General features: G+C 39.8%; 1 protein-coding gene across 8 annotated transcripts; it reads right to left on the bottom strand.

The window, feature by feature from the left end:
* Window positions 1–4,172: 4,172 nt before the first annotated feature.
* scel (sciellin) lies at window positions 4,173–24,470 on the bottom strand. Of its 8 annotated transcripts, none has more exons than XM_021317468.2 (33): window positions 24,342–24,470; window positions 22,729–22,760; window positions 20,457–20,553; window positions 20,194–20,256; window positions 20,003–20,074; window positions 19,878–19,910; window positions 19,706–19,729; window positions 19,570–19,602; window positions 16,689–16,760; window positions 16,524–16,592; window positions 16,077–16,139; window positions 15,914–15,982; window positions 15,764–15,811; window positions 14,783–14,839; window positions 14,648–14,701; window positions 13,725–13,787; window positions 13,557–13,616; window positions 13,272–13,328; window positions 13,140–13,190; window positions 12,417–12,479; window positions 12,249–12,308; window positions 11,510–11,566; window positions 11,381–11,428; window positions 10,544–10,588; window positions 10,391–10,447; window positions 8,784–8,825; window positions 7,108–7,158; window positions 6,979–7,020; window positions 6,817–6,879; window positions 6,655–6,729; window positions 6,248–6,356; window positions 5,068–5,170; window positions 4,173–4,982 (listed from the first exon to the last, which is right to left on the bottom strand). In XM_021317468.2, exons 2-33 carry the CDS (start codon window positions 22,745–22,747, stop codon window positions 4,966–4,968), a joined length of 1,836 nt encoding a protein of 611 aa, XP_021173143.2. In that variant the 5' UTR covers window positions 22,748–22,760; window positions 24,342–24,470; the 3' UTR covers window positions 4,173–4,965. The 8 variants fall into 8 exon arrangements, with proteins under 8 accessions (XP_021173143.2, XP_012719887.2, XP_012719890.2 ...); XM_012864433.3 differs by having other exon boundaries at window positions 20,003–20,077; window positions 24,342–24,467; XM_012864436.3 differs by having other exon boundaries at window positions 13,140–13,187; window positions 20,003–20,077; window positions 24,342–24,467.
* Window positions 24,471–24,887: the final 417 nt, after the last annotated feature.

Genomic DNA, 24,887 nt, shown 5'->3' with positions numbered 1-24,887 from the left:
AACTGAACGGCTTGAAAAATATGACCCACACGGAATATAAAGATATTGAGGCAGTTCCTATAGACTCAAAGGACACAACAGAATGTATTTAAGAGCTAAAAAGTGAATTTTACATGGTATGTCTCCTTTACTGGAAGAACTCATCAATGAATAATGACAACCACCAAGCTCATATAGCCTACTGAGGGAAGAGTGGAGAATAGCATTGAATGCAGGCGAGCTAGTCAGGGGATATGTAAAGCCCGCGAAGGCAAAAGGAACGAAGGTAGACGAACTGATGCGGATGAAACTGAACTAAGACACGAAGAAATGATCAAACCAAATGGAAATATCAGACAGAGATCTAAAAGAAATGATTTCAAATGTACAAAGAACAGAACACAAGAATAAACTAAATAACCAAACACAAAGGAGTTAAAGGAACTATCCATGGTCCTGCCCAGATTTGTGAGTGATGAGAACAGTTTAGTCAGAACTGTAAGCCCCGCCCCCAACATTTTTTTTTTTTTTGCCAATGAGAAACCCTCGACATGCACGACACCAGCGCCATTTGCACAAGACTAAACATGCGCCTCAAGCTCGCACACAATCTTCTGGAGGAAACAAGGCTTCATCGAGGGATTTTTCTGTTTTCTTTGACATGACACGTCTTGGGTAGATTTAATTTATCTTATGTGAATGGTCAAAACTTACACGCATGCCATGCTGCTCTGTTTACATACCCTGTCATGCACGGCACTGGAGCTGCTGCTTTGCAACGGCTCCGCACCTCGTTGTGCCATTGGCAGAAAAAGTTATTACGGGTTGTCCCCATTCTACCGCTTATTCCTACTACTAAAAAAAACAAACTGGACTTGCTTGATTGCGCAGTCAATTAGTCAATTATTATTATTATTAAATTATGTCATTTAAATAATTTTAAATTTAATAATAAAAAGCATTTTTCTTAACCAGACAAAAATAAATTCAGGTATAATTTTTTTAAACTAATATGTCAACACTGTAGAGAACTTAAAAAGGGAAATAATGGAAACAGAGACACGAAATTAAACAAAATGAAACCCAAACAACCGAGGATCACAACATTTGAACTTTAAACCGAAGAATAGGTTGCAGAGAAAGATGATGAAAACAAGGTAGGATTTAGTGCCATAGACAATGCAAGACAACACCATTGAATTTTTTATTTTATTTATTTATTTAAACTGATCAGTTGCCTTATGCCGCCTTGTGTGATGTAACCAGACAAATGTGTGCATGGAATTAGTTTTCAGGATTGATTATGTTATCTTCATTAAAAAAACAGTGTAAAGCATTTAGCAAAAAACAAATAGAAAAGCTAATCTTGACATGTTCTTCCAGGGGGACAAACGGTAGTTGAGACCAGATGTGTACCTACGCCATATTAATATTTTTTTCCTTCAGTGTCAGTCATAAAATCCTCAACTGTTCCTGCTTTAGGTTACTTAGGATAATAAGATTTTTTTTCTATTTGCTAAATACCAGAATAATGTAAAATACTTTTTTTCAAATCAAAAGTTTAACTTTCTCTACATGTAGAAGTTTAGGTTATATGTAAGTATAAGTAATGTTACTCAATTGGCAGTATGCTGCGTTTCATTGTCCATTCGGGCTTTAATTTCCTGGCTGACGTTTTGAGCTGTTGCTTTAATATTTCCACATAATGTTCTTTCATTAAAATGACTGGAGCAAAACACCCCTGCAATATGTTGCTGCCACCCCTATACTTCACCTTTCTCCTCCAAATGTAATGACAACCAAACACTTCCATTTTAGGATTATCAGACTGCAGGACAGAGCTCCAAAAATAAAAGTTTTAATCCCCGAGTACATTTGCATTCGGACCTTTTGTATTAGTTTAGGGATAATTGCATCTTCTTCTTCTTCTTCTCTAGCCTTTCTACTCATGTTGGTACAAGACTTGTTTGACTGTGAATAATGACACTCTCTTACTAGTTCCAGCATCTTCACAAGATCATTTTGCTTTCGTTCGAGGGTTGATACGAACATTTCACACCATAACACTTTCATCTCTGACACAGAACTCGTCTCCTTCCTTAGCGGCATGAGAGCCGGACATATCCATCCTGTTTACACATTGTGCAGTTGTAAGAATGGATGAATGTGTCACCTTCAGGTAACTGGAGATTGTACCCAAAGATAAACCAGACCTTATAATCTTCCTTCTGATACCCTACCTCATTATTTTTGATTTTTCAACGATGTCACACAAACTGACAAATGAACAAAATCATTGTCAGGGATTTCCCAAATTGTTCAGAAAACATAATCTTTATATTAAGTTGATAAAAAGATCCATAAACTTTGTGGCCAGAGTTGATAAAATGTGTATGAGCAAGGCCACCGACATACCTGACTCACTCACGCTAGTTCTGTTTTGGGATGTTTTGTTTAATTTTATGTCAGACTAAGAAAAAAAAAAAAAAAACAGGTGATGCGTTTTTGGTACACTGTATGCTAATTTCTGTATTCAACTGTACATCTAAAGTCTGGTTCATAACAGTAGTTTTCAAAACTCAACATTTGACTTACAAACAAATGAATAAGATGGGATACACAGTGGGTTTTTTTCTTTTTACCAGATCTGACAATGTCAATCGCTCATACCTGATTGGTTTTCATTGTACATGAATGGACTTTATCTCGACTGCAGAAATGAAGAGCAACAGCAGAGGGCATGATATTACTTTAATGAGCTGAGATGCAAATAAAAATGTTGCTAGCTGTAGTACTTTTAGAAAGCAAATCGGAACAAAATAACAAACATAAAATGTCTTAAATCGAACATCTACAAGCACAAATGCCCTTACAGGAAGCTAGACGCATCCTAAGAGACATTGATTTAAAGCTGTGGCATGGTTTAAGATGTTTTTTGTGTTTTTAGCAACTATTACATGTACATATCAGTTGTATCATCATCATCAAAATTATTTCAATTTTTTTTAAAAATAACAAGTCAATAGAACATCTAGAGTGGTGCAGAATAATAGTATTATTTTTACTGAAAGATAAATATATAGTCTATTTTGTACATTTTGACGAGTCCAATATATATATATATATATATATATATATATATATATATATATATATATATATATATATATATATATATATATATATATACACACACGTACACTTCTGGTTACGATGTCAATGTCGACACAAAATGGTTCTGCATCAATAGGAACAATAGGTTGAAGTCACGTGAGACAGAGCTCAGTTGTTGCCAGATTGTAGTAGCTCTGTGATGGTGCTGAGAAATGGTTTCTTCTCAACGTTTACATTTATCAGATCCAAGCAGACCAAAAAGAAGCAAAATGAGGATGAACAAGATTTTGAGCGTTGGTGCCAACTTAAGGAACCAAAGAGGTCATGTCGAGGCTGTTGCTTTGCTTTTGGATAGGTGAGTTTAAAGTTTGCTAATGCTAACAAAGGACCTGGCAACCGGCTGGGACAACTGAGGGAATGACATCGGGTGAACGCGCCACCCACTGGTCAGGCAGAGTATTTTTTTATTTTTATTTTTTATTTTTAAAGGAGATAGCTAAAAGATAGCTATCCCCTTCAAAGGAGAATAGCGTAAATTCCAGAGTTTTTGCAGAAGTGTGCCCCCTCTGGTGACAAGCTGAAATTACACCAGTGTTGTGGGTGCACAGGGGAGAAGAGAAAAAGCATCTGCGACTGCACAGATCTTTTTTTTTTTTAGAGGTGTAGTGTAGTCTGAGGTAAGAAAGTTATAAACATTGAAGTTAGCCTATGTTCTCTCACCAGAGATGTTCTCTAGCAAAGTAGCCAGGTGAACAAGACCATGCAGCGCATCACACCCTGAGAACATGACCCGAATTTATCTTATCTCATGAACTAAATAATGGAGCCTATCGAGACAACTGCAGTATATAGAGGAGAACTAATTTTACATGTTGGGCAATTATAAGGGCACGTATGAGAAAAAAAAATATTATTTAACCTTTAAATTTTAACAAATTTCTAATTTTGACATCGCCTTGGGTTGACTCTGAGTGTCCGCTCAAGGAATTGGTTAAACTGCAAGTAAAGACAGCAAAACAAGTTGATTGTGTGTCTGCTTAATGACAATGTTATCAGAAAAACAATCAATATGACTATAGTACCCTTTAGTCTTTTCTTTTAATGAGAAATAGATACAGTGCTGATACAATGCTGTTTATTCTTTCAAAACTGAATATATTCCATTGCAATTCATAAAAACAAAAATATTGTTTATTGCATTACAGATAGGAAAGGACATTTAAAAATGCATTATCTCTGCTTTTTTTTAAACTCAATTACATGGTTTAAAAAGAAAATGACACACTTGCATGGAAACAATGCAAACGGATATTCTGAAATTCCCCTCAAATAAAACTAAATAGCCTGACCTTTTTCTTGGGGTTTCAGCATCCAGTTGAACAAAATTGTATTTCATTAAAACAACACTAATTGTGTTCTGTTTCCAGTGAAGTAATTTTAAATCTTATCTAAGAAAAACCCTTTCTTTAAAATTCATTACATTTTTGGGGTTCTGTACTACCACATAATAACTTAGCAGTAAACGTAGATCAGAAAAAGGGGGACCTTTGAGGAAATAAATGTTTATAAAGAAGTTTTATTTGCCCTTATTGCACAAAGAAAAAGCCCCCGGCCCTCAGTAAAATTGTAAAATATCCTGTCATGTTACTCAGAAGAGTCCCCCAAGAAGTGGCACATAAAAGAGAGTATAGGTAGAGGCAGCAGCATTCTAATACAATTATATTAGTAGATTTTTGTCACGTGTGCGCTGTAATGTCACATTAAATGTCATTTAAATGATGTAACTGTGATTTTTCAAAGCAGCCAGTCAAAGATGTCTTAGTATGACCCACACAATCCAAACACGGTAATCTACTTCTTCGGTACGGAGGTTCAGCGGCACCATTTATCTGTTGGAAGGGGGGAGAATAACGTTTATTTACATTTATTAATTGGAGAGTTGATTACAGGACAGCAAAGAGATGAGTTGTTTACCTCTGGTGTTCTCAAAGCAGGTCTCGCAGTGCACCATGCGTTTGTAGATCCAAATGCTGTCCCCGGCTTTCAGATTACCCAGAGACATGCTGCAGACTTCACACTGCCAACACAAACAGATGCTTAAAGGAAGAAGGATAATCATGCTTAGCACACAGCAGCGCGGCATGACGACCGTTAATGCCAGACTTCTTCTGGATAAATGTCACTAAGCATATTTTTTTTAAAGCTGCTTCAAACACACTGTACAGCTGGGATAATGCCATAGGAGGACTTCAGTGATCTATTTCAGATATCCTATGTATGGTTATCCAGCTCCTGTGCTGCTTGCAAAAATATCTAAACGCAGTATTTACAGAGGTTTTGACAACCTTTTATATATATTTTTTACACATTTAGTGGAATGCAATACAAACACCAACGACGAGACTGAAGCATAGAAATTTAGTATGATATAGGAGGAACCATTTAAGGTGTAAGGGGGGGGTATAACATTTTTATTCTCATGTAACCAAAGTATCTTCTTCCTCATGTGTGCTGCATCCGCTAAATGACGTGTGGCAAATACCCACCTGGGCTTTCTATTTTCTTTAAACACTCGCTTTAATACCGACTCTCTTCCATAAAGGCCAGATTAGGTGATTTCTTAAATAATACTGGTTTGATCAACAGATCTCTGCGCCCGAGCTGAGGATCTTTACAGCTCCTCCAGAGTTACCGTGGGCTTTGGTGATATTTTCCCTCCTTGAGCTGCCAGTCAAATTAGGTGGATGGCCACGCACTTGTGGGAAAACCTAGCCCGATTTATATTTAAGTTTATTTATGTAAATAAACTGTATTAACTAACTAGAGGAGGCCTCTGAAAGTACTTTGGGGGTAATGGAGTAAAGGGGGCTGAATAAAAACGGAAGTCAAACTTTTCAGATTTGTTTAGATTAGAATAAAATGTGAAAACCACGCAGCACTTCCCATCCACTCCACATTTATACACTACTTTATCTTGGCCACGATAAACCAAATACATTGAATCTTAATAAAATAAAACACGGAAGAGTTCATGGGATGTGAAAACCTGTAATCCAGGCTACAGGCATTTAGATTTTGATTTAACATTTGAACGCTTCTAGGGTCAACGGTTGAGAACAAATGAAAGTCACGTCTTGAAACAAAAAAGGCTCACTTTAAAGCAGCTAGCGTGGCAGTTGAGCTTGATGTCGTCCAGGACCATCTTGGCATCGCCAGTGAAGGGCTTACGGCAGGAGGTGCACAGGTCCTTCTCGAGCACAGGCCTGTTTCAAAAAAAGACATCGTCGACATTCACCAGTAAGTAAGTGTCGTGGCCCAGCAGCCAGTGAAAGGATTTACAGGAAAAGTCCAAAAAAATTCAGCCGACAGACACTTGGTAGTCTTTAGAGGATACGCTCCTATCGCATTTGATCAAACGCTCTGTTTCTCCCAACAGATTGTTAACATCTTAGGGCGCATGCATAAAAACGTGAATAAAATGCTAAAACCCGAATGCTTTGGTGGACACAAGTCCTTTCAACATTTCAAAACCAAGAGGTGCAGGCCGTGCTCTCTTCTTACCTGTCAGGGGACTGATAAACACTCTTAGTGGAAGACTTGGAGTAGATTTGATCTGACAGGATGTTATCTGAAAAGCTGAGGGTTAAAAAAAAAAACAGGGTTTTTGTTATATCACACATAACTTGGAGCCAACAGTGAACATCAGCGGTGCTCATTTGATACCTGCTGCTCTTGTACGACGAGGAGCTGTAGCGGGAGGGGCTGTTGAGGCTGCTGTACTCATAACTGCAAAAAAGACAAGGACACACACAGAGAGACACGTTTACCTTTCTGTCGCACGCATTCTTTACCGAGTAATGGGTGCCCGCTTCCTCTGCCACCCACCTTGAGTCTGGTCTGGAGTAGGAGTAGGTTTTGTAGTCGCTGCTGTATTTGTGAAAGCACAGAAAAGATTAAAGACAAGAGAAACGGCGCGGGTACATCTTATGGCAGCAGATAAGGGCGGATAGTTACCTGTACGAGCTGTTGCGAGTGTAGGTAGGATCCTCAGTGTATGAGCTGTAGCTGTGCACATCACAAAGAGCAAAGAAATGAGCTGGATTCATTGTTTTATCTTAATTAATACAATAAAAGAAATTTGCGCTGTATTAAAATATGTTGCTTTACAGCAAGGTTAAAAAAAAGGCCAATTACTAAAGGTACATTTACAAAGGTGGGGGAAAAAAAAACAAAAAACTTTTGATGTCTCTTATTAATGAATGTTGTTGAGCAAAAGTATTCACACCTCTTGAACATCTTTAGATCTGGTCATGTTACAATCACAAGTTTCACTGTTGGGGTTTTATGTGGTAGAGCAACACTAATGTGCCTGGTGAACAATTAAGAAGCAAAAGTAAAATAATTCAATAAAATAAATACATTCTGCATAATTTAGCCAGTTACTTGGATGACCCTAAATAGGATCTAGTACATCTCATCTGCCTTCAGAACTCCCCTATAAATAGAGTCCAACTGGTTGTAATTTATTCTCAGTATACAGTAAAATCTACTGGGTTTCCTTAGATTGTAAATTTCTTGACCAATTTGTATAATCTGACCCAATCTGTATAATCTGATTGAATTTGATTGCTTTGAGATGACATGTTTCATGAATTGGTACTATATAAATACAATTTAATTGAAAATTGTATTGAATTAAATTAAATCCAGCTGTTCTGTGAAGGTCTCAGAGGTTTGTTGGAGATCATTAGTCAACAAAGAGAATCAGTAAGACCGGGGAACACAGTAGACAGGTCACGGAGAAAGTAATGGAGTAGATTAGAACAGGGTTGGGTTCTAAAATAATATTCCAAGCTTTGAATTGCTCAAGGGGAATCAGAGAAGAGGCCAAAAGGCCCGTAGTAACTCTGGAGAAGCTGCAGAAGGACATGGCACTGGTGTGGTTGACAGGACAACTATTAGTTACAAAGCCAAAATAAGTCCTATTTGTCTTTGCAAACACGGGGAAGAGCATGTTCTGGTTGGATTAGGTCATAAGTGGATGTTTTTGTTCCCTTGGTTGATGTTATATTTGGTATATGTGGTAGAAAAACTACAAATCAGCCAGAACTCACTGTCCCCGAGAGTGAAACACGGTGGTGGCAACATCATATTGTACAGTGGGGATGCTTCGCTTCAGTAGCAGTAGTGAAGCTGGACCGAGCTGATAGGAAGATGCATTGAGCTAAATACAGGAAAATCCTGGTAGAGGCTGGGAAGGACCCAAAACTCACCTTCCAGCACAACAAAGACCCAAAACACACAGCCTGGGCTTTAATTTAGTGGATATGGATACCATTCCCCACCAAAATTTTCTGATTTGTTTTTAAATTTTATCTTGATTTTTAGGAGAAATTAAAAGCCGTGCATCAGTTTCTGCATTGATGTGCAACTTTGATTTGATTAATGACATAAAATCAGAATAAAATACAATGAAATCTGTGGTGGTAACCTGATACAATGTGAAAGCGTTTTGAGGGTGTGGAAGTTCCCCCCCGCCCCCCAAGGCAAGAGTGGGAATTTAAATGACCTACTTTTCTCCTTAGTTACAAGAGCATGGTGCATTAAAGTTAAACGTTTTTACCAAACAAGAGGGTTTCTTGGTTATTTTCTTGACTATAGGGTTGCATTTTTGGTCTTTCTTTTCTTACCTGAAGCTACGTGTGGAGGATGGTGTTGATGGGCTTTCTTCCCTAAAAGCAAAACCACAAACTAATGTGTCAGAATATTGTTTGGACCAAAGACATTTGTTTTTAAAATGTAAAAAAAAAAAAAAGTACTATAAAAAGTAAACGACAGCCGCTCACTCTTTTCTGCTCTTGACAGTGACCGTCTCCTTGACCGAGGTGCTTGAACCAGGGCTTTGAACCGATTTTTTTCCCCGATCGGTTCGTTCCGAACAGAAACGGAATTATAACGTTTCCGGTTATGAGTTCCACCAATAAATTGACGTTCCCGAACCGGTTAGAACAAAAAAATACTGTTCTCGGAACGGTTAATTTCGTTCCTTTCGTTTGACAAATATCGCTATTGATATTGTGTTTGGAATGAGCGTTTTACTTAACGATGGATCGTAATTTACCTCTTATTTAAGATGTGTAGCTCTAATGGAGACACCGCTCTCTCTCCATTCAGTCAGCGAATGTGTGATGTGATGTCACACAGGAAGTGAACCTCAGCCGTCATGGTAACGTGCGCTAACCTGACTCCGCCAGACGCATGTCGCTCCGTCTAGCTCCACTCACATCCATCTGGGACCTCTCCATAGGAATTGCTTTTATTGAAGGCTAGGCCTTATCAAAAATCCTTGCATATGATTGGATAAGCCACTTGTCTGTCATCTTTATCGACGTGCTATTTCAACCACTCACACCGAAGCTAACCCGTGACGCTGATGAGAGCGACGCAGGAAAAAACTAAACTTTTTTTCTTTTTTTTTAATGTGTTTGCGGCTCTAGTGGCACGCGTTTTATTGACAGTGAGCTGACAGGAAGAGGGGGGAAGACAGGCGGCAAAGCGCCGTGGGTCGGAGTCGATCCCGGGCCGACCGCGTCGAGGACTAAAGGCCTCCTAAAATGGTTCGCGCTAACCGACAAGATGTCTGCTGCGGACGCGCCCCGGAAAACAAAACTTGCCAAATCCGGTCGGGAGAAGGGCGAAAACATTGTTTCCACCAACAAAAGCCTTCAGAGCCGTTCTCTGATGTTCTTTTAATGAAACAATATTAGGTAGATTGGACAACACGGAAGAAATAGCAGCATCAATGTTAACGCTTGCTTCCTCGACGAGCCGCCATTGTTATCAAAACAGTCTTACGTCATGGTCGCTTCTCCACTACGTCACATCTATGAAACTCCAGCCCTGCGTCCTGATTGGCCAGACCATAAAATTGATTGGAGAAATCACTCTCTATGGGAGACGTCCCAGATGGATGTGAGTGAAGCTAGGCGGACCGACATAGAGCTGGCGGAGTCAGGTTAAACGTGCGCAGGAAAATAATTACGTTTTTTTTTTTTTAGTTAATTAGGTAACAAAAACTTTGAGGAACGAAATAAAACCCGTATTAACCAGTTACCATTATTTTAAAATTAGTGTTCCAGTTCCAGAACATAAAAAATAATAAAGTTTCCGGTTTCGTTTCTGTTCCTTGAACCGGTTCAAAGCCCTGGCTTAAACTGGTGAGACGATGAATGTTTAATGTTTTACCAACGCAGTGGACAACTGATCTATTTATGGTCAATTGGCTGAGGCATCTCACCTGACAGAAGATGTGATGGATTTAGGCAGGAGGGTGTCATACAGGTCATCCACAGGCCTGTTAAGACAGTAACATTACACGTTCATCACCGCTTTAATTCAGACTCTTCGACGGGGTGCCACATGAAAACGAGGGATTGTGTTTTCATCTTACGTTGAGACGGTGTTTGTTGGGGATGTTGACGTTTTGGTGTCATCTCTTGAAATCAAAATAAGACAAAGCATTTCAATACACCCTCTGGTATTATAATTTTTTTTGTTATTAACAGTAGTAGTAATAGTCTTAGTAGTAGCCTTTCAAAAATGCATTCTAGTTTGACGTTTGCGTGCACCCCTCATTGGCACTGAGGCGTTCATTTTGGGCTTTGGATGCCACATTTCAAGTTATGATACAACACAAACGACACTGTTTTAAAAAAAAAAAGAAATAATTGACTTTACTGAAGACTGTCTCTCATTCCCAGGCGGTCAAAATTACACATACAGGCTCAGTTATATACACCATTAATATTTTAATATACATCTCTTAGCAGATTATGGAGAAACTACAAGTTTTTATCAGTCATCAACCAACTTCTGGGGGATTTCTGGTGGTAAATTTAACAACAGGCTATGGCAATAATGTGGCGATAAAAAGTACGATTCTGAATTGTGCACCTAATTATTGCTTTTAATCATCTTTGAAGTTGTATCAGTTTGCTCCGAAAAAAGCACTTCAAATAAACAATTGAAAGCTCAAAGCTACCATGAGGTTCCTGCTGATGTTCAGCCAGACAAGACTTCTGACCTGCTCTTTATAGGAACCAGATCAACTCACACACTGTTTACTAGTTTACATTTGGATCACATCAGCATTTCAAGCATTTTTTGTCGAGCCTAACTTTCAAATGAACACAAACATATTTATGCTCTAAGAAAAGTGCAAAATGTTGCAAATTGTTGTAAAAGGTATCATGTGCGTTGAAGTCAAAAACAGTTTTGGGCTACTCACTCATCGTCGTCCACAAACACGGTAGAAGTCTTTGTGGTGCTTGTGCTGCTGAGACAGTAATGGGACGTTAGAGACATAGAATAGCCAACTGGGTTGCCATCTTTTTTCTAAAAATGACAGACATCTTACCTGACAGGAGATTTGATGTAATCAGGCAAGTGGGAGTCATTCAGCTTGTCCTCAGTCCTGTTAAGACGATAGCGTAACGTACACAGTGAATTATGACATCTAGAATCAATTTTCTGTCATATTCACCTAACCATGTGCTGGTACTTTTCAAGGGTATGTATTATAGTACACTACAATACAATTCTTTTAAAGCCTGTGAATAATGTACCAACTGTCAAGCACGGTGGTGGTAGCATCTGTTTCACTGCTACCGATAGTGCAACACCGCACTGCAAGTAGATTCATTAACGAAGAAGGGAAACTAGCCCCAAATTCATCAACTTCACCTCAAATCATCAACTAGACAGCAGAAACTTGGATCCAACTAGTTGCTCCAACAAAACAATGATGCCAAACACACAGTCAATCTGCTTATGAATGGACAGGAAGGGCCCCAACCTAAACGCGATTGACTTCAACTCTGTGGCAATAAACCAACCAGTAGAAATGAGCTAAATGAGCCATCCAGCCAGGATTATGGCAGGAGGCTACTTTATGGCTATAAAAAGTACAATTCAAAATTGTACACCTAACTATTGCTTTTAATCATCTTTGAAGTTGTTTGTTGTGGGATCAGTTCACCCTGAAATACAGCACTTCAAACAAACCCTTGAAAGCTCAAAGCCACCATGAGATTCCTGCTGATGTTTAGCCAGACAAGACTTCTGACCTTCACCGTATAGGAACCGGATCAACTCACACAGTGTAGGAGCTCTTCACCGTCGAGGTCTTGCTGCTGGACACATATGTTCTGCTGTAACTGGGAGAAGATTTTAACATGTCAGATCAAACTATAACAAACGTCCAGAGTTACTTATCTCCTTTCCTACCATTGTTTAATTTGTATTTATTAAAGTTGAAATGTTACCTGTCTCCATCGTTGTCTTTAATGGCGTTGGGAATCAGGGAGTCATAGAGTTTATCCTCAGCACTGCAAGAAAGAATAGATAAGGTTAGGTTTAGGGTTAGGGGTAGGGTTAGTTAGGGTTAACTAACCCTAAACCTAATGCATGTTTGAAGGGTGATTAAAACCTTAAACCTTAAACCTTCAAAGTGGTTAAGTTGTACCAATGTGAAAATAAGCTTAGGTCAATTACAATTACAATTACAAAAAACGAGATTTAAGTGCACAGGTTTGAACTGATCCTGGATTTTACCTTTATCAACTAGTATAAATTGCAATTACGTGCTTTAAAAGCAACTAATTTTAAATCCTTTTTACCAACCTGCTCCTGATTAGTGGAGACACTAAAACTTGGATACAACTAGTTGTTCTGACAAAACAATGATGCCAAACACACAGCGAATCTGGTTAGGTATGGACAGGAAGAGCCCCAACTTAAACCCCATTGACTTCTAGTCTGTGGCAATAAACCAACCAGTAGAAATGAGCTGAATGAGCCATACAGCCAGGATTATGCCAGGAGGCTACTTTATGGCTATAAAAAGTGCAATTCAAAATTGTCCACCTAATTATTGCTTTTAACAGTCTTTGAAATTGTTAGTTGTGGGACCAGTTCACTCCGGAAAAATAGCACTTCAAATAAACCATTGAAAGCGTTGAAGTCAGAAACAGTTTTGGGCTACTCACTCATTGTCGTCGTCCACAAACACGGTAGAAGTCTTTGTGGTGGTTGTGCTGCTGAGACAGTAATGGGACGTTTGAGACATAGAATAATCAACTGGGTTGCCATAATTTTTCTAAAAATGACAGACATCTTACCTGACAGGTGATTTGATGGAATCAGGCAAGTGAGAGTCAGTCAGCTTGTCCTCAATCCTGTTAAGACGATAGCGTAACGTACACAGTGAATTATGACATGCAATGCAATCCAAACGGTACACCTAACTATTGCTTTTAATCATCTTTGAGGTTGTTTGTTGTGGGATCAGTTCACCCTGAAATACAGCACTTCAAATAAACCCTTGAAAGCTCAAAGCTACCATGAGATTCCTGCTGATGTTTAGCCAGACAAGACTTCACCGTATAGGAACCGGATCAACTCACACAGTGTAGGAGCTCTTCACAGTCGAGGTCTTGCTGCTGGACACGTATGTTTTGCTGTAACTGGGAGAAAATTTTAACATGTCAGATCAAACTATAACAAACGTCCAGAGTTACATATTTCTTTGCCTACCATTGTTTAACTTGTATTTATGAAAGTTGAAATGTTACCTGTCTCCATCCTTGTCTTTAATGGCGTTGGGAATCAGGGAGTCATAGAGTTTATCCTCAGCACTGCAAGAAAGAACAGATATAAAACAGCTTATTTACCAGTAACATGCCGAACACGGTGTGTCTGGTTCGCGTTCTGTGTATCAAAAAATGTGAAATAAAAAAAACTGCTCAGTGCAGTAACAGCTGCACGTCAAAATTCATGCACATTTTGCATGTGTTTAAAAATAACGCCTTAAAACTTAAAAGTGGTTAGGCTGTACCAATGTGAGCACAATCTTAGGTCAATTACCTAACAGTTACAAAAAGCAAGATTTATTAGGTGCACACGTTTGAATTGATCATAGAGCTCACCCTTCTCAGCTAGTATAAATTATAATTATGTGCATGAAAATTAAATAATTTAAAATCCTTTTTTATACCAACCTGCTCCTGATTAGTGCAGACACTGTCCTATCTTAAAAGTCTGAAATCTAATTCCTGCATGAGGATAAAATGGAATGAGCATTTACTAAAATGTCCATTTGTCTGCTATCTCTGTGGCTGTTCAGAGCAGGAACAAGCGGAGCGAGTCACCAGGTCCACTGTACCCTCACACATTCGCTGTTCGCACACCTACAGAGCATCTGAACATTGAATCCGCCAACATTTTTTCTACAGAAGGTGAAAAAAAATGCATTATGTAAGATCTCGTGGAGGGGTGGGGGTTAACTGGTGATGCAGTGAATCTGTGGCAAATGTTTTTACTAGTTTACACTTGGATCACACCAGCAGTTCAGGCGTTTTTGTTGATCTTAACTTTCGAATGAAGGCAAACATATTTATGAAAGGAAAAGTGAAAAACGTTGCAAATTGTTGTAAAAGGTAAGGATTTAAAATGAGCTTCTCTTTTTGTCAGTCAGAAACAGTTTTGGGCTACTCACTCCTGGTCGTCGTCCACAAACACGGTAGAAGTCTTCTTCGTGGTGGTTGTGCTGCTGAGACAGTAAGGGGATAGTTAAGCAATAGAATAGCCAACTAGGTTACCAGCTTTTTTCTAAAAATGAAAGAAATCTTACCTGACAGGAGATGTGATGGAGTCAGGCAAGTGGGAGTCATTCAGCTTGTCATCAATCCTGTTAAGAAGATAGCGTAACGTACACAGTGAATTATGACATCTAGAATCAAGTTTCTGTCATATTCACCTTACCATGTGCTGGTACTTTTGAAGGGCATGTATTATAATACACTACCATACAATTATTTTCCAAATATGTTCTTATCATATTGCATTGTATTGTATCATATTGCATAACACGATGTTGGAATTATGAGAATGTATCAGAAATCGTAATAAAGCAGGATATCACATTATAGGGGATTGCATTGTATCATATCATGTTGTATCATAGGACATTGCAGCACGTTGTGTTGTGTCACATCATATTGTAAAATGCCATATCACATATCACATTTTGTCAAAATGTATGATATAGTATCCCATTGTATGACATGTGTAGTAATCTTACCGTATCATATCACACTGCATTGCAATGCAACATATAGTGTTGAAATGCGTAATATGGCATTGTCTCATTTGGTATTGACGGTAACATATTGTGTTGTGTCATGTCATCTTTTTTTTTTTTGGTCTTTTATTTGATGCAAGTTTTGCTTTTTATGCTTTTTTAAAAATTGCACCAAAGGTAGTTGCGCTCAAACTTTGTTGTTTCTTGTGCAACGACAATAAAGACTATTCTATTCTATGTCGTGCAGCATTGCACTGCATCACATTACGTTGTGTCATACTGCATCCTGTTGTAGTGTATCACATCATGTTGTATCATATCTTAACACGTGTGTGTCATATCTCATCGTATCATATTGCCTGGAATTGTATTGTATTAACACTGCATCATATTAAATCACATATTTATTGTACTGTGTCATTTCTTCTGTTCTCATCTGATCTTATCTTTGTGAAATTAAATAGTATTACGTCAGCTGAAATTGCTATAGGTCAGTGGTGGGGATGCGACTAAATATGGGACCAAACTTACTTCGTACTGTCACTCTTCACCGTCACAGTTGTGGTCACAGATGTTTTGCTACCAAGGAGAAAATAAAAAGTACATTGTAAGCTAAAGCAATTCCGTGCGTAAAAACCCGTTTCTTATTATTTTTTTGGCTTTGCTAATAGAAATATCTACCTGTCTTTGGTTGGGGTATCATCCTTAGTGGATGTGGGGGTAAGCGAGTTGGAAAGTTGTTCCTCCGCACTGCGTGGAAAAATATCGAAGGAGAAATGTTATAGAAAGAGTGCAAATTACCATGACGCTGAAATCTAATGAGTATTTATGTTTTATATCTTACGGTTTAGGGCTGATAATAGGAGGTTTTGTTGTCTTGGTAGGTGAGTAGGGTGAGTACTGTGACCTATAAGTGTGAAATGACATGACAACTGACGTTCATTTTCAACTAAAAATGGTCATATATGCAGTGAATGGGGAAGAATGTGGTAACACTCAGAAACATGCATTTACTTTACAACAATTTCCTGGTTTTTAATGCTAATATATTTTGACTGCTGAGAAACCTCTCAAATTATGTTTTTAGTGGACTGATTAGGTCAGTAAAATGGCCATTTTAAAGAGCAATGTTTGACGGGGGATAACTAAAACAGGTCAGTGAAAACAATATTTTTGTTAAAAACACAACAGAATTACAAACAACTAACAACAAGATATACAGTTTCCATCATACTTTGTTATTATCTCAATTCATTGTGTTTCCCTTGTCTCTGATTAGATTGATTTTTACCCTTTGCTTGAGGCTTTGACGCGATCCAAGAATGTGTCAGTTTTAGGGGATGATTTGGTCACAGGAGACCTTTATGGAGACAAAAATTCAAAAAGTCATGATTTTGAAAACACATATTAAAACAAAACAGATATGCTCTCTGGAAATAGATATTTTATTCCCTACTTGACACTTTGGGTGGTGGTGGTGGTGGTGGTCTCAGTTGTCCCCTCTTTGGTAGGTGTTGTAGTTTTAGTGCTAAAAGGGGAAAAAAGACAGTAGATAACAAACTTCTTTTCTATATATTCCTTAATGTTAATATTTTAAGATTGGGCAGCAGCATTACAAATACGCTATTAAAGATCAAATGTTTGCGGTTTGTTTATGTTTCCATTATATATCACCCTAAGCATTTATTTGGCATCCCTGGTTAAAAAATGTGTAAAAAGCCTTAAAATAAATGTATCTTTTACTTTAGCCGCACAATCCCACACTAAAGAAACTTGAGAAAAACCCTTAATTTGAATACAGTCATAAATTCTGCTAAATAGATGTATTGAAGGATATTTTGAATTTATGCTTCACTTTTTTTATGTTGATCAAAGCGCCTGGAGCATTTGTTGTATTAGTAATGGATGACCACCTGTTTCCTGGAGGTATGAACAGGGCTGATTCTCTTTTCTAGAGTTGGTTTCATGTCTCACTATGTGGAAACGCCTCCTGTGGGGCCTTGTCAGAAGCTTAAATATCAGTCATCGTAAATAAACAAAAAACAAACAAACATCTCCTCGCTTGTCCCAGAAGCCCATTCACAAACCTACCTCGGGGCGCTAAGCTAAGCTGTCCATAGACCAGGTGACCGGCTGTGTCACCGGACAATTGCTGACAGGCAGCGATGTGGTTGTCTGTATGGCTAGCTTTTGAAAAGTAGCAATACTTCTCTCTGCTTGTACACGTGCAAGGTAGCAATACTTTACAACACAAGGGTGGACCAAAATGTCTTCATGGGACACTCATTCCCTGTGTCTAACATGCTTGTGTTGGAAGCGTCAACCCAACCCAAATGAATGGATTTACTGAGCAGTTTCCCCCCCTAAACTGCTCCACCTCAGGCTAGCCTGCCAGGTTAGCTTGTCTGCTGTAAACCTAGTTAGGTGTGGTTTGGCCATGCCTCTGGGTGATGTGTCATTACAACTTGGCTGAGATGGGTAGATGCAGACACCCCCCCCCCCCCCCCCCCCCCCCCCAACTAATGCCCCCGACATTCCCATTGCTTCAGACAGGTGAAGTATGAGCTTATGCCGTTGGACGATGAAAAGGAAGACTTCACTGTTCTTGTTAGCCACCGCAAGGCTGCAAAGCCTCCTGGGGCGGGGGAGGAAGGCAAGACCAAGGCATCATATGCCATGGACGTGGATATGCAGGACATCTGCAAATGTGTAGTAAAAGGGCTCAACATCCCTTAGCCGACTGTGAATGCAGAGGTTTGATGGGAAAAGCTACTGAAAGCTGGAAGACGTATGGCACAAGCCACTGGAGGAGCCACTGGCCTCATGGTTCTTCAGAAGCGGGCACGCTACCCTGAAAACCAGGGAAAAGTATGACCTCCATGTTCTCTTGGTGCAGCGGTCAACACCATGTAGAAGAGTTGTGAGAAAAGCACCCCCCACAGTCAAACGGGGTGTTGCCGGAAGTGGTTATGGACTCCGGTTCAAAGATGCCCTGTTCCGGGAAATTTATAGTATTTTTTTTCCAGGTGCAAGAGAGACACTGTAAACATCCTTCTGAAGTTAAAAAAAAAAGAGTTGTCCCTCCATTTAAATCCAAAATCGGGTCCTCAAAAAAAAGGGGAGCGGGAAAAGGGAGCCATTTTTGATTTCCGTGCCCTTAAATGTTATCTGAGGAAAAACGCTGATGCTGACTCACAGCTCTGCTCTGAAATCGGTGAGAGCAGATTCTAGGATTCAAGGATTTTTTTTTTTATTGTCACCGCGTGTTACTGAAGAGATGTCTGTTATCTTCGGCCGACCTGAAAGTTGCTTATTTCCAGATACCCCTGCATCCCCCACAATGGAAATACTTGTATTTCAGATTACACGGGATAGCTTATGGGTTTGTGCTTCTACCCCTTGTCACTGAGCTCTAGGGTGTTTGTAAAATGCACATAGGCAACTTGTGGCTCCACTCAGGGAAAGAGGCCTTTCTATGGCCACATACCCAGATGATTGATTTATGGCTGCTCCAACCTCTCCAGAGGCAGAGCCTGGAGCCTCTTGGTAGATGTAACAATAAACCGGCCAAGCATGTTTTTCACCAAAATCTTCATTCTGACCGACTCCTGTGAAATATCTCCACATAATCCCACTACGTAATTAGCCTGAGCTAAACACTAATTGTGAAGTAGTTGCTGTAGTTCTCGCGTCCTATGTGCGAGTGTTTGTGTACGTGCGCATTTGTCGTCCTACGGGCTGACAGAGGGGGAACATCAAGAAGCATCCACCCAAATGATGACTGAAAAACACGACTTATTTGGTGCAAACATTTACTCGCCACGTGGCAGATAGCCCTCTGAAATTTTGTCGCTAAACGGAAAATTTACTCGCATTGCTGAGTGTTAATTTCGGAGCCTCCCTAGATCTCTGCTCTGTGCTCTCCTGCCAGTAGCTCTCATTCCTCCCACTCTGGCCAGGAGGAGGGAGCAGAAAGGTCTGACTATGTTCCTGGTAGTGCTGCAGAGGCTGGGAAAAACACTGGTTAGCTGAGATGTTTCAACTCCTGTGGAGTCCACCATGGCAATTACCACTTCGCAGGGACCTCTCATCCAGAAAGGCTCATTGTGTGGGCTTGGCCCCTGATTGGCTGCATTTAAATGCATGCGTTATTGAAACCATTCAGTGTGCCAGAGCTCGTCAACCAGGCACCCAAAGCTCACTGTTGCAGTTTTTTTTTTGTAGTATGAAATAATGCTAGAGCAATAAAAGCTTAATTTCACTGATGGCTCATCACACATCATTCCCAGGGATGCAAATAATTATGCCGTGGCAAAGCTTATAAGGGCAGTGCTTACGTGCTGGAAGTTTCTGTCTTCCCAATGGAACTTCTGGTGTAAAAAACAAACAAAAGGAGATTAACCCAAAAACTATATAGATATGGACAGATAAAACACACAATGTATACAGTACAAAGCTCAGATTTACAAATACCTTTTTGAGTAGTAAGACGGTGTGCTGCCAATAGAAGAGAAACACACATTACATCACAGGTCTACAACTGGACCCAACTTAAATAATTTATTATGAGTACAATAGGGTTGTTGTTTTAATAATATTAGTAATAATAATAATAATGAGAAGAAGAACAAGAAATGGCACCAACATGCTTTTCAGGTCCTCTCTACTTCCACTGAACCTGCAGTAACAGAACTCAAAGGTTAGGGATAAATGTATGTATCGTTAATCTTAGAAAAACAACAACCTGTTGACACGCCGACGTGATTTTACCTTTGGGTGAGGGCCTGCACAGACGTGGATGAACTTTTCGGCTTCGCAGTTTTCTCCGGCACAGGTTCTGAACTGCTGTGTAAGACACGGACAAAAACACGCGTTACCTAAAGCGATCAAAGACACAGAGCCCCCCGGACACGTGGGCCTTCTCAATAAATGGCCGCACGGGATTCACGTGTTTGCTTTACCTCACAGTGGTTTCGGTGGTCTTCACTCGACTCAAGACGGTTTTAGCAAAGTTTGGGTCTCGGCTGTGAGGGCGGAAAAAAGATCTAGTGAGTACATTCCCCTGATTCATGCGGCTATGAGTCAACAGCGTTGCAAAAAAGGAATGCGAGCGTGTCTGAAGGTGCGCTGGTTACAGGTAACTCTTGTCTGTCCGGCCAAACCTCAGAGGTGTGAGCCGGTATGCCTCCGGTATCTGTGCGGCGGCAGCCAACGCGAAACTTACTCGACGGCCTCGTCCTCGTCGTCAGGTTTTTTGATCCAGCTGTTGTCCTTCAGCAGGGAGGATTTCCTCTTGCTGTCTTCGAGCGCCCTGGCCTTGGCTGCAATCACGCGAGATGGAAAAAATCATGTTCAGCTCAGCGAAACATATTTTAGGCCCACGCGGAGGTTAATGTCTACCGAACAGAGCATATATGAGACACCATAGAATGTTTTTAGTAAAAAAATAATGGATTATTTGTCAGAAATGGTCCAGTTAGCGAATAGTATCAAAGTATGTTAATGTTTCAGAACTTTGGGAATTTTCCAACACATCGTTCTACAGTCTAGTGTCTTTTTAACGGGGTGCCAGCAATGCTGATCCTCCCCCCCCCCATGCTTCGCTGCACACTGCCGTCCAGCTGGCAGAAACGAGGCTGCCTTGCTCAAAAACGCAGACAGACTAGGTGGTGTGGAGATGTTTCTGGTCAGGGAGAACAAAGAGCGTCAGGAATGCGGTTCAAAGGAGCCCCGCCCTTTCACCTCCGTCAAGGTAAACCTGTTTCCAAACTGCTGTTGCCAAGCAACCAGCAGCATTTCTGCTAAAGAGCCAACAACACGCCGGCTTCTTGAGCGGATAGCCCGACCAATTAACCAGCTGATAGTAACTTGTTCTGTTTGTGGAGCTTGATGAGGAGCAGAAGAGTAAAAAGGTATAATATTATGATGCTATAAATAAATTCAGTGGGTAAGTTTTTATTAAGCCTAAATAACAATAAATGAATGCCATAACTAGCAAGACTCTAACAGTAATACGTCAGTAGTTTTCATTTTTTTAACAACAGAGGGAATAATTGTTGCTTTTTGGCAAAGCCTTTTTATAATGTCATACAATTTATCTTCTAACTTTGATGCAAATACCATGTCATTTATAAGAAATTATATAAAATACATTGGAGGCACCTGCTGCTATAAAAGAAACCGATGTTGATGATTATAATTATTAATATTAAACAACTTGATAGAAAGGCTTAACGTCATTAAGGTTAGCTTTTATTTTCAGAAGATTGTGTACACGTATTGTGGCCAGCTACTAAAGTTTTCTATATGTGCAACGCTTTGAAAAGGCGTTTGCCATTTATTTTGTTTTTAAATGTTTCAGATCTTCAAGTCAGATATGAATATCAGACAAAGGTTGGGAGTGGTGGCTTTGTGGTTAGGGAGCTGGCCATTTTTGTGTTGGAGAGGCCGCAAAGGTCGGCAGTTCAAAACTCAGTCTGTCACTTTGGGTCCCTGAGCAAGACCCTAGGCCACAGATTACTTCATATGCGCTGCTCAGTGTCGGCAGCACACTGCCCCCTACAGGAGGGGCTAAACGCAGAGACACATTTTCCCTCTGAGGCAATATGAGGGAAAATATTTATTTAAAAAAACCTGAGTGAATAAAAAGTTCTGTTTTCAAATGATGATTTTATTTATCAAGAGAAAAAGCTTTCCAAACCTAATTCTCCCTTAGAGAAAAAAAAGAATTGTTCTCTAAATATAATAACTAGCAAATGCCATTAAATGTTCGCAATATCTGAATTTTCTTTCTGAAATATTGTGTTAGTTTTACACTAGAGGTAGGTTCTTCTTTTGTCTCATCAGTCCATAAAATATTTTCTCTTGGGGATCATCAGGATGGGTTTTTGGTAAAAGTCAAAGTGGTTTTGGCCATTGATGCCATTTTTTTATTATTTTTTTTTTGCAGTGTTTTACATTTCGTTCTGGGTTTCTTTTGTGACCTCCCGGTTGAGTCGTTGATGCCGTATTTGAGTGATTTTGGTCGGCCAGGAAGATTCATCACTAATCCATATTTTCTCCATTTCCAGAGAGAGCATCTATCTGTGTTTCTCTGGAGTCCCAAAGCCTCAGAAATGTTTCCGTAAACCTTTTTAAATTGATTGAGTTGTTGAGCTATTTCTTGATTTTGCAAATACTGTCGAAATCTAACAAGGGGGCCAATTGGTTCCCCGTCCCAAAGTAGCCACTCATCCGGATTTTCTCTAAATAAATAATAATATTATGATTTAAAACTGGGTTTTGCATTTAATCCGGTTATCTTTGTCAGATCTTAAAGTTGTTTGATGATTTGAAACATTGAACAGTGACCTCAACAACATCAAAAAAAGCAGCAGAAATCTCCGAGGGGGCAAACACTTCAAGTAGCACAGCATGTGATCATCTAGACATTGTGAATCACGTGACACAGTATATTCAATAGTTCTGTTGTTATTTGTTCTAATGTCAATACTTACAAGTTGTGTAGGTGCTCATTTTGAACGTTCACCTGAAAGTGAAGGAGAAAACAACGCAGAACATGAGATGGACACAAGGTGGCAGTGCAGGCTAAGGATGTCAAGGTAAAGCAGCTTGTTTGACCCTGAACATGATCTGAATGAGCCTGAGAACTCTGATCTGAACCCAATCATTCATTCTCGGCTTCAGCATCGTGGTCCCATCTCTCTCCTCCTGAGCGTTTGGTCAGCAGCTCCCTTTAGTGACCCCGTTGCTGGGTTTGTTGCTGCACCCCGGGTCCAGACTCAGTGATCAAAGCCATAAACTGGTTTGTCTTGATCTGCGCCCACATGCAGACATGCAGACACACCCACCCTCCACAGCACTCCCTCTACAAACACACCATTGTCAGCAGCATTACAGTAACACACCAAAAGTGGATCCTACTAAAGGCAAATAATATATATATATATATATATATATATATATATATATATATATATATATATATATATATATATGCTCGTACTAGAGGAAATAAATCAGTCACACAGTCTGAATCATTTGCACTAGGTTTCCATATTTTATAATCAGTTTGTATTTGAGATATAAAGCTTGTCTTTTGGATAAAAATCAACAATCAGGGTGCATCAATGACCATGCATGCTTGGTATGAGGGATTGCTGCAACGCCATGGATAATTCAGACGACTGTCCCTGTGGCTCTACGCTCTTTCACGAGGAGTGAATGCTGCTTGTCAAGACCCGATGGAATCTACTGGGTTTCCCTAGATGGGAAACCTTTTGACCAATCTGTCTGTGTGATTTGATTTGATTGACTTTGTAAAGTGCCTTAAGATGACGTGTGTTGTGAGTTGGCGTTACATCAATAAATTGAACTGAATTGAATCAAAGCAGCTCCTACGGTCCAATAAAATAGATTTCCTTATTATCCTCAGTCGTTTAACCCCTCTCCCAAGAATGTTGCACAATGCAGCAGGATTAAACCTGTACTTTCCCCACCTGCACTGAAAACTAGTTGCTATTTCGGATCGCCAGACAAAAATAGAATCCGTGCGATAATCAAAGAAGTAACTATCGCTTTAATGTGCGGCAAAGCTGAGCGTCTGAATAGTTTCTGTGTGCTGAGTCTGCCTCGAGTGACTCGAGTGATTTGGATTCATCCCTCAAAGGGACGTCAGTCGATGGAGATCACACAAACTAAAAGCGCTTTCACAGAAAGAATGCTTTCGGCATCTCAATGTAAATCAGCCAAGAAAAAATCATAATAGTGAAAGCACGCTAAGAAAGTTATTTTTCCCAGGTGAAAAGTGGCTCGTTGCCAGTTTATAATTGTTGGGTCGGCATACTCAGCAACACTGCAGTAAAAAAAAGAGGAAGCTTAGGCTCCTCTAAATCACTACCATGTACAATTAAAAAGTAAATTATGGCTGGTGAAAACTTAAATTTAAGGGTTAAAACCTTTTTTTTTTTCAGAAGTAAGAATGTTTGTAATAACAATTGTCATTATGCTTATTATGGTAACATAAAGACAATAAAGAGTTTTGAACTCAATGAGATAAAAACGATATAACTGCTGACTAAAAGAGCGAGACAGAAAATGTGATTCATACCTGTGGAGACGGCTCTGTCACTGGCTTTCCAAAAGTTAAAATCCTCGCCTCAGCTCAGGTCTGAACACCTGTCGATCACTCTTCACGGCACAGTCGCTCCTTCGTCATTCCTTCTGCTTTTAACCTCCGGGGGGGGGGAGGCCACCCTGGGGAGTGGCCAAGCAGAGGAATCAAAGACACTTTTCTCTCCGTGTTTCCTCCTCGTTTCCTTCCTTAATGAGGAGTTTCTGCGTGACAATTAGTGGAACTGGGTGGAGTGCTGAAAATACCTGCTTCTCGGCTTTGCCGTTGAAAGACGTCTTTCCAGCACAGTCTCAAATTAATCATCACTGACTCCGGATGAAATCTTTTTTTTTTTCTTCCTCTGAGGCATTTCATTCATAACGAGCAGACATAAAGTGAGCAGAATTACCACGCACGGGTCTGATACAAGGTGATTACACACCTGTTGGACTTGGTCTTTCACCACATTATAACTGACGGCAGACTTTGAACTTTACTCCTGTGTGCTGATAAAAGCCTGGGAACGCAACACATCTGGGCCTT

This window comes from Fundulus heteroclitus, chromosome 7, assembly GCF_011125445.2.
Source record: "Fundulus heteroclitus isolate FHET01 chromosome 7, MU-UCD_Fhet_4.1, whole genome shotgun sequence".
NCBI classification, from domain to species: Eukaryota; Metazoa; Chordata; class Actinopteri; order Cyprinodontiformes; family Fundulidae; genus Fundulus; species Fundulus heteroclitus.
This window is presented reverse-complemented; position numbering and strand designations above follow the sequence as displayed.

What these genes read in the sequence shown, in the direction of transcription:
- scel (XM_012864433.3), bottom strand. An exon ending in CCTATTATCAGCCCTAAACC is followed by an intron (nt 15,983 to 16,076) that starts GTAAGATATAAA and finishes TTTTCCACGCAG; the next exon opens with TGCGGAGGAACAACTTTCCA. An exon ending in GTGTTTGTGGACGACGATGA is followed by an intron (nt 10,589 to 11,380) that starts GTGAGTAGCCCA and finishes TTTGATTTCAAG; the next exon opens with AGATGACACCAAAACGTCAA.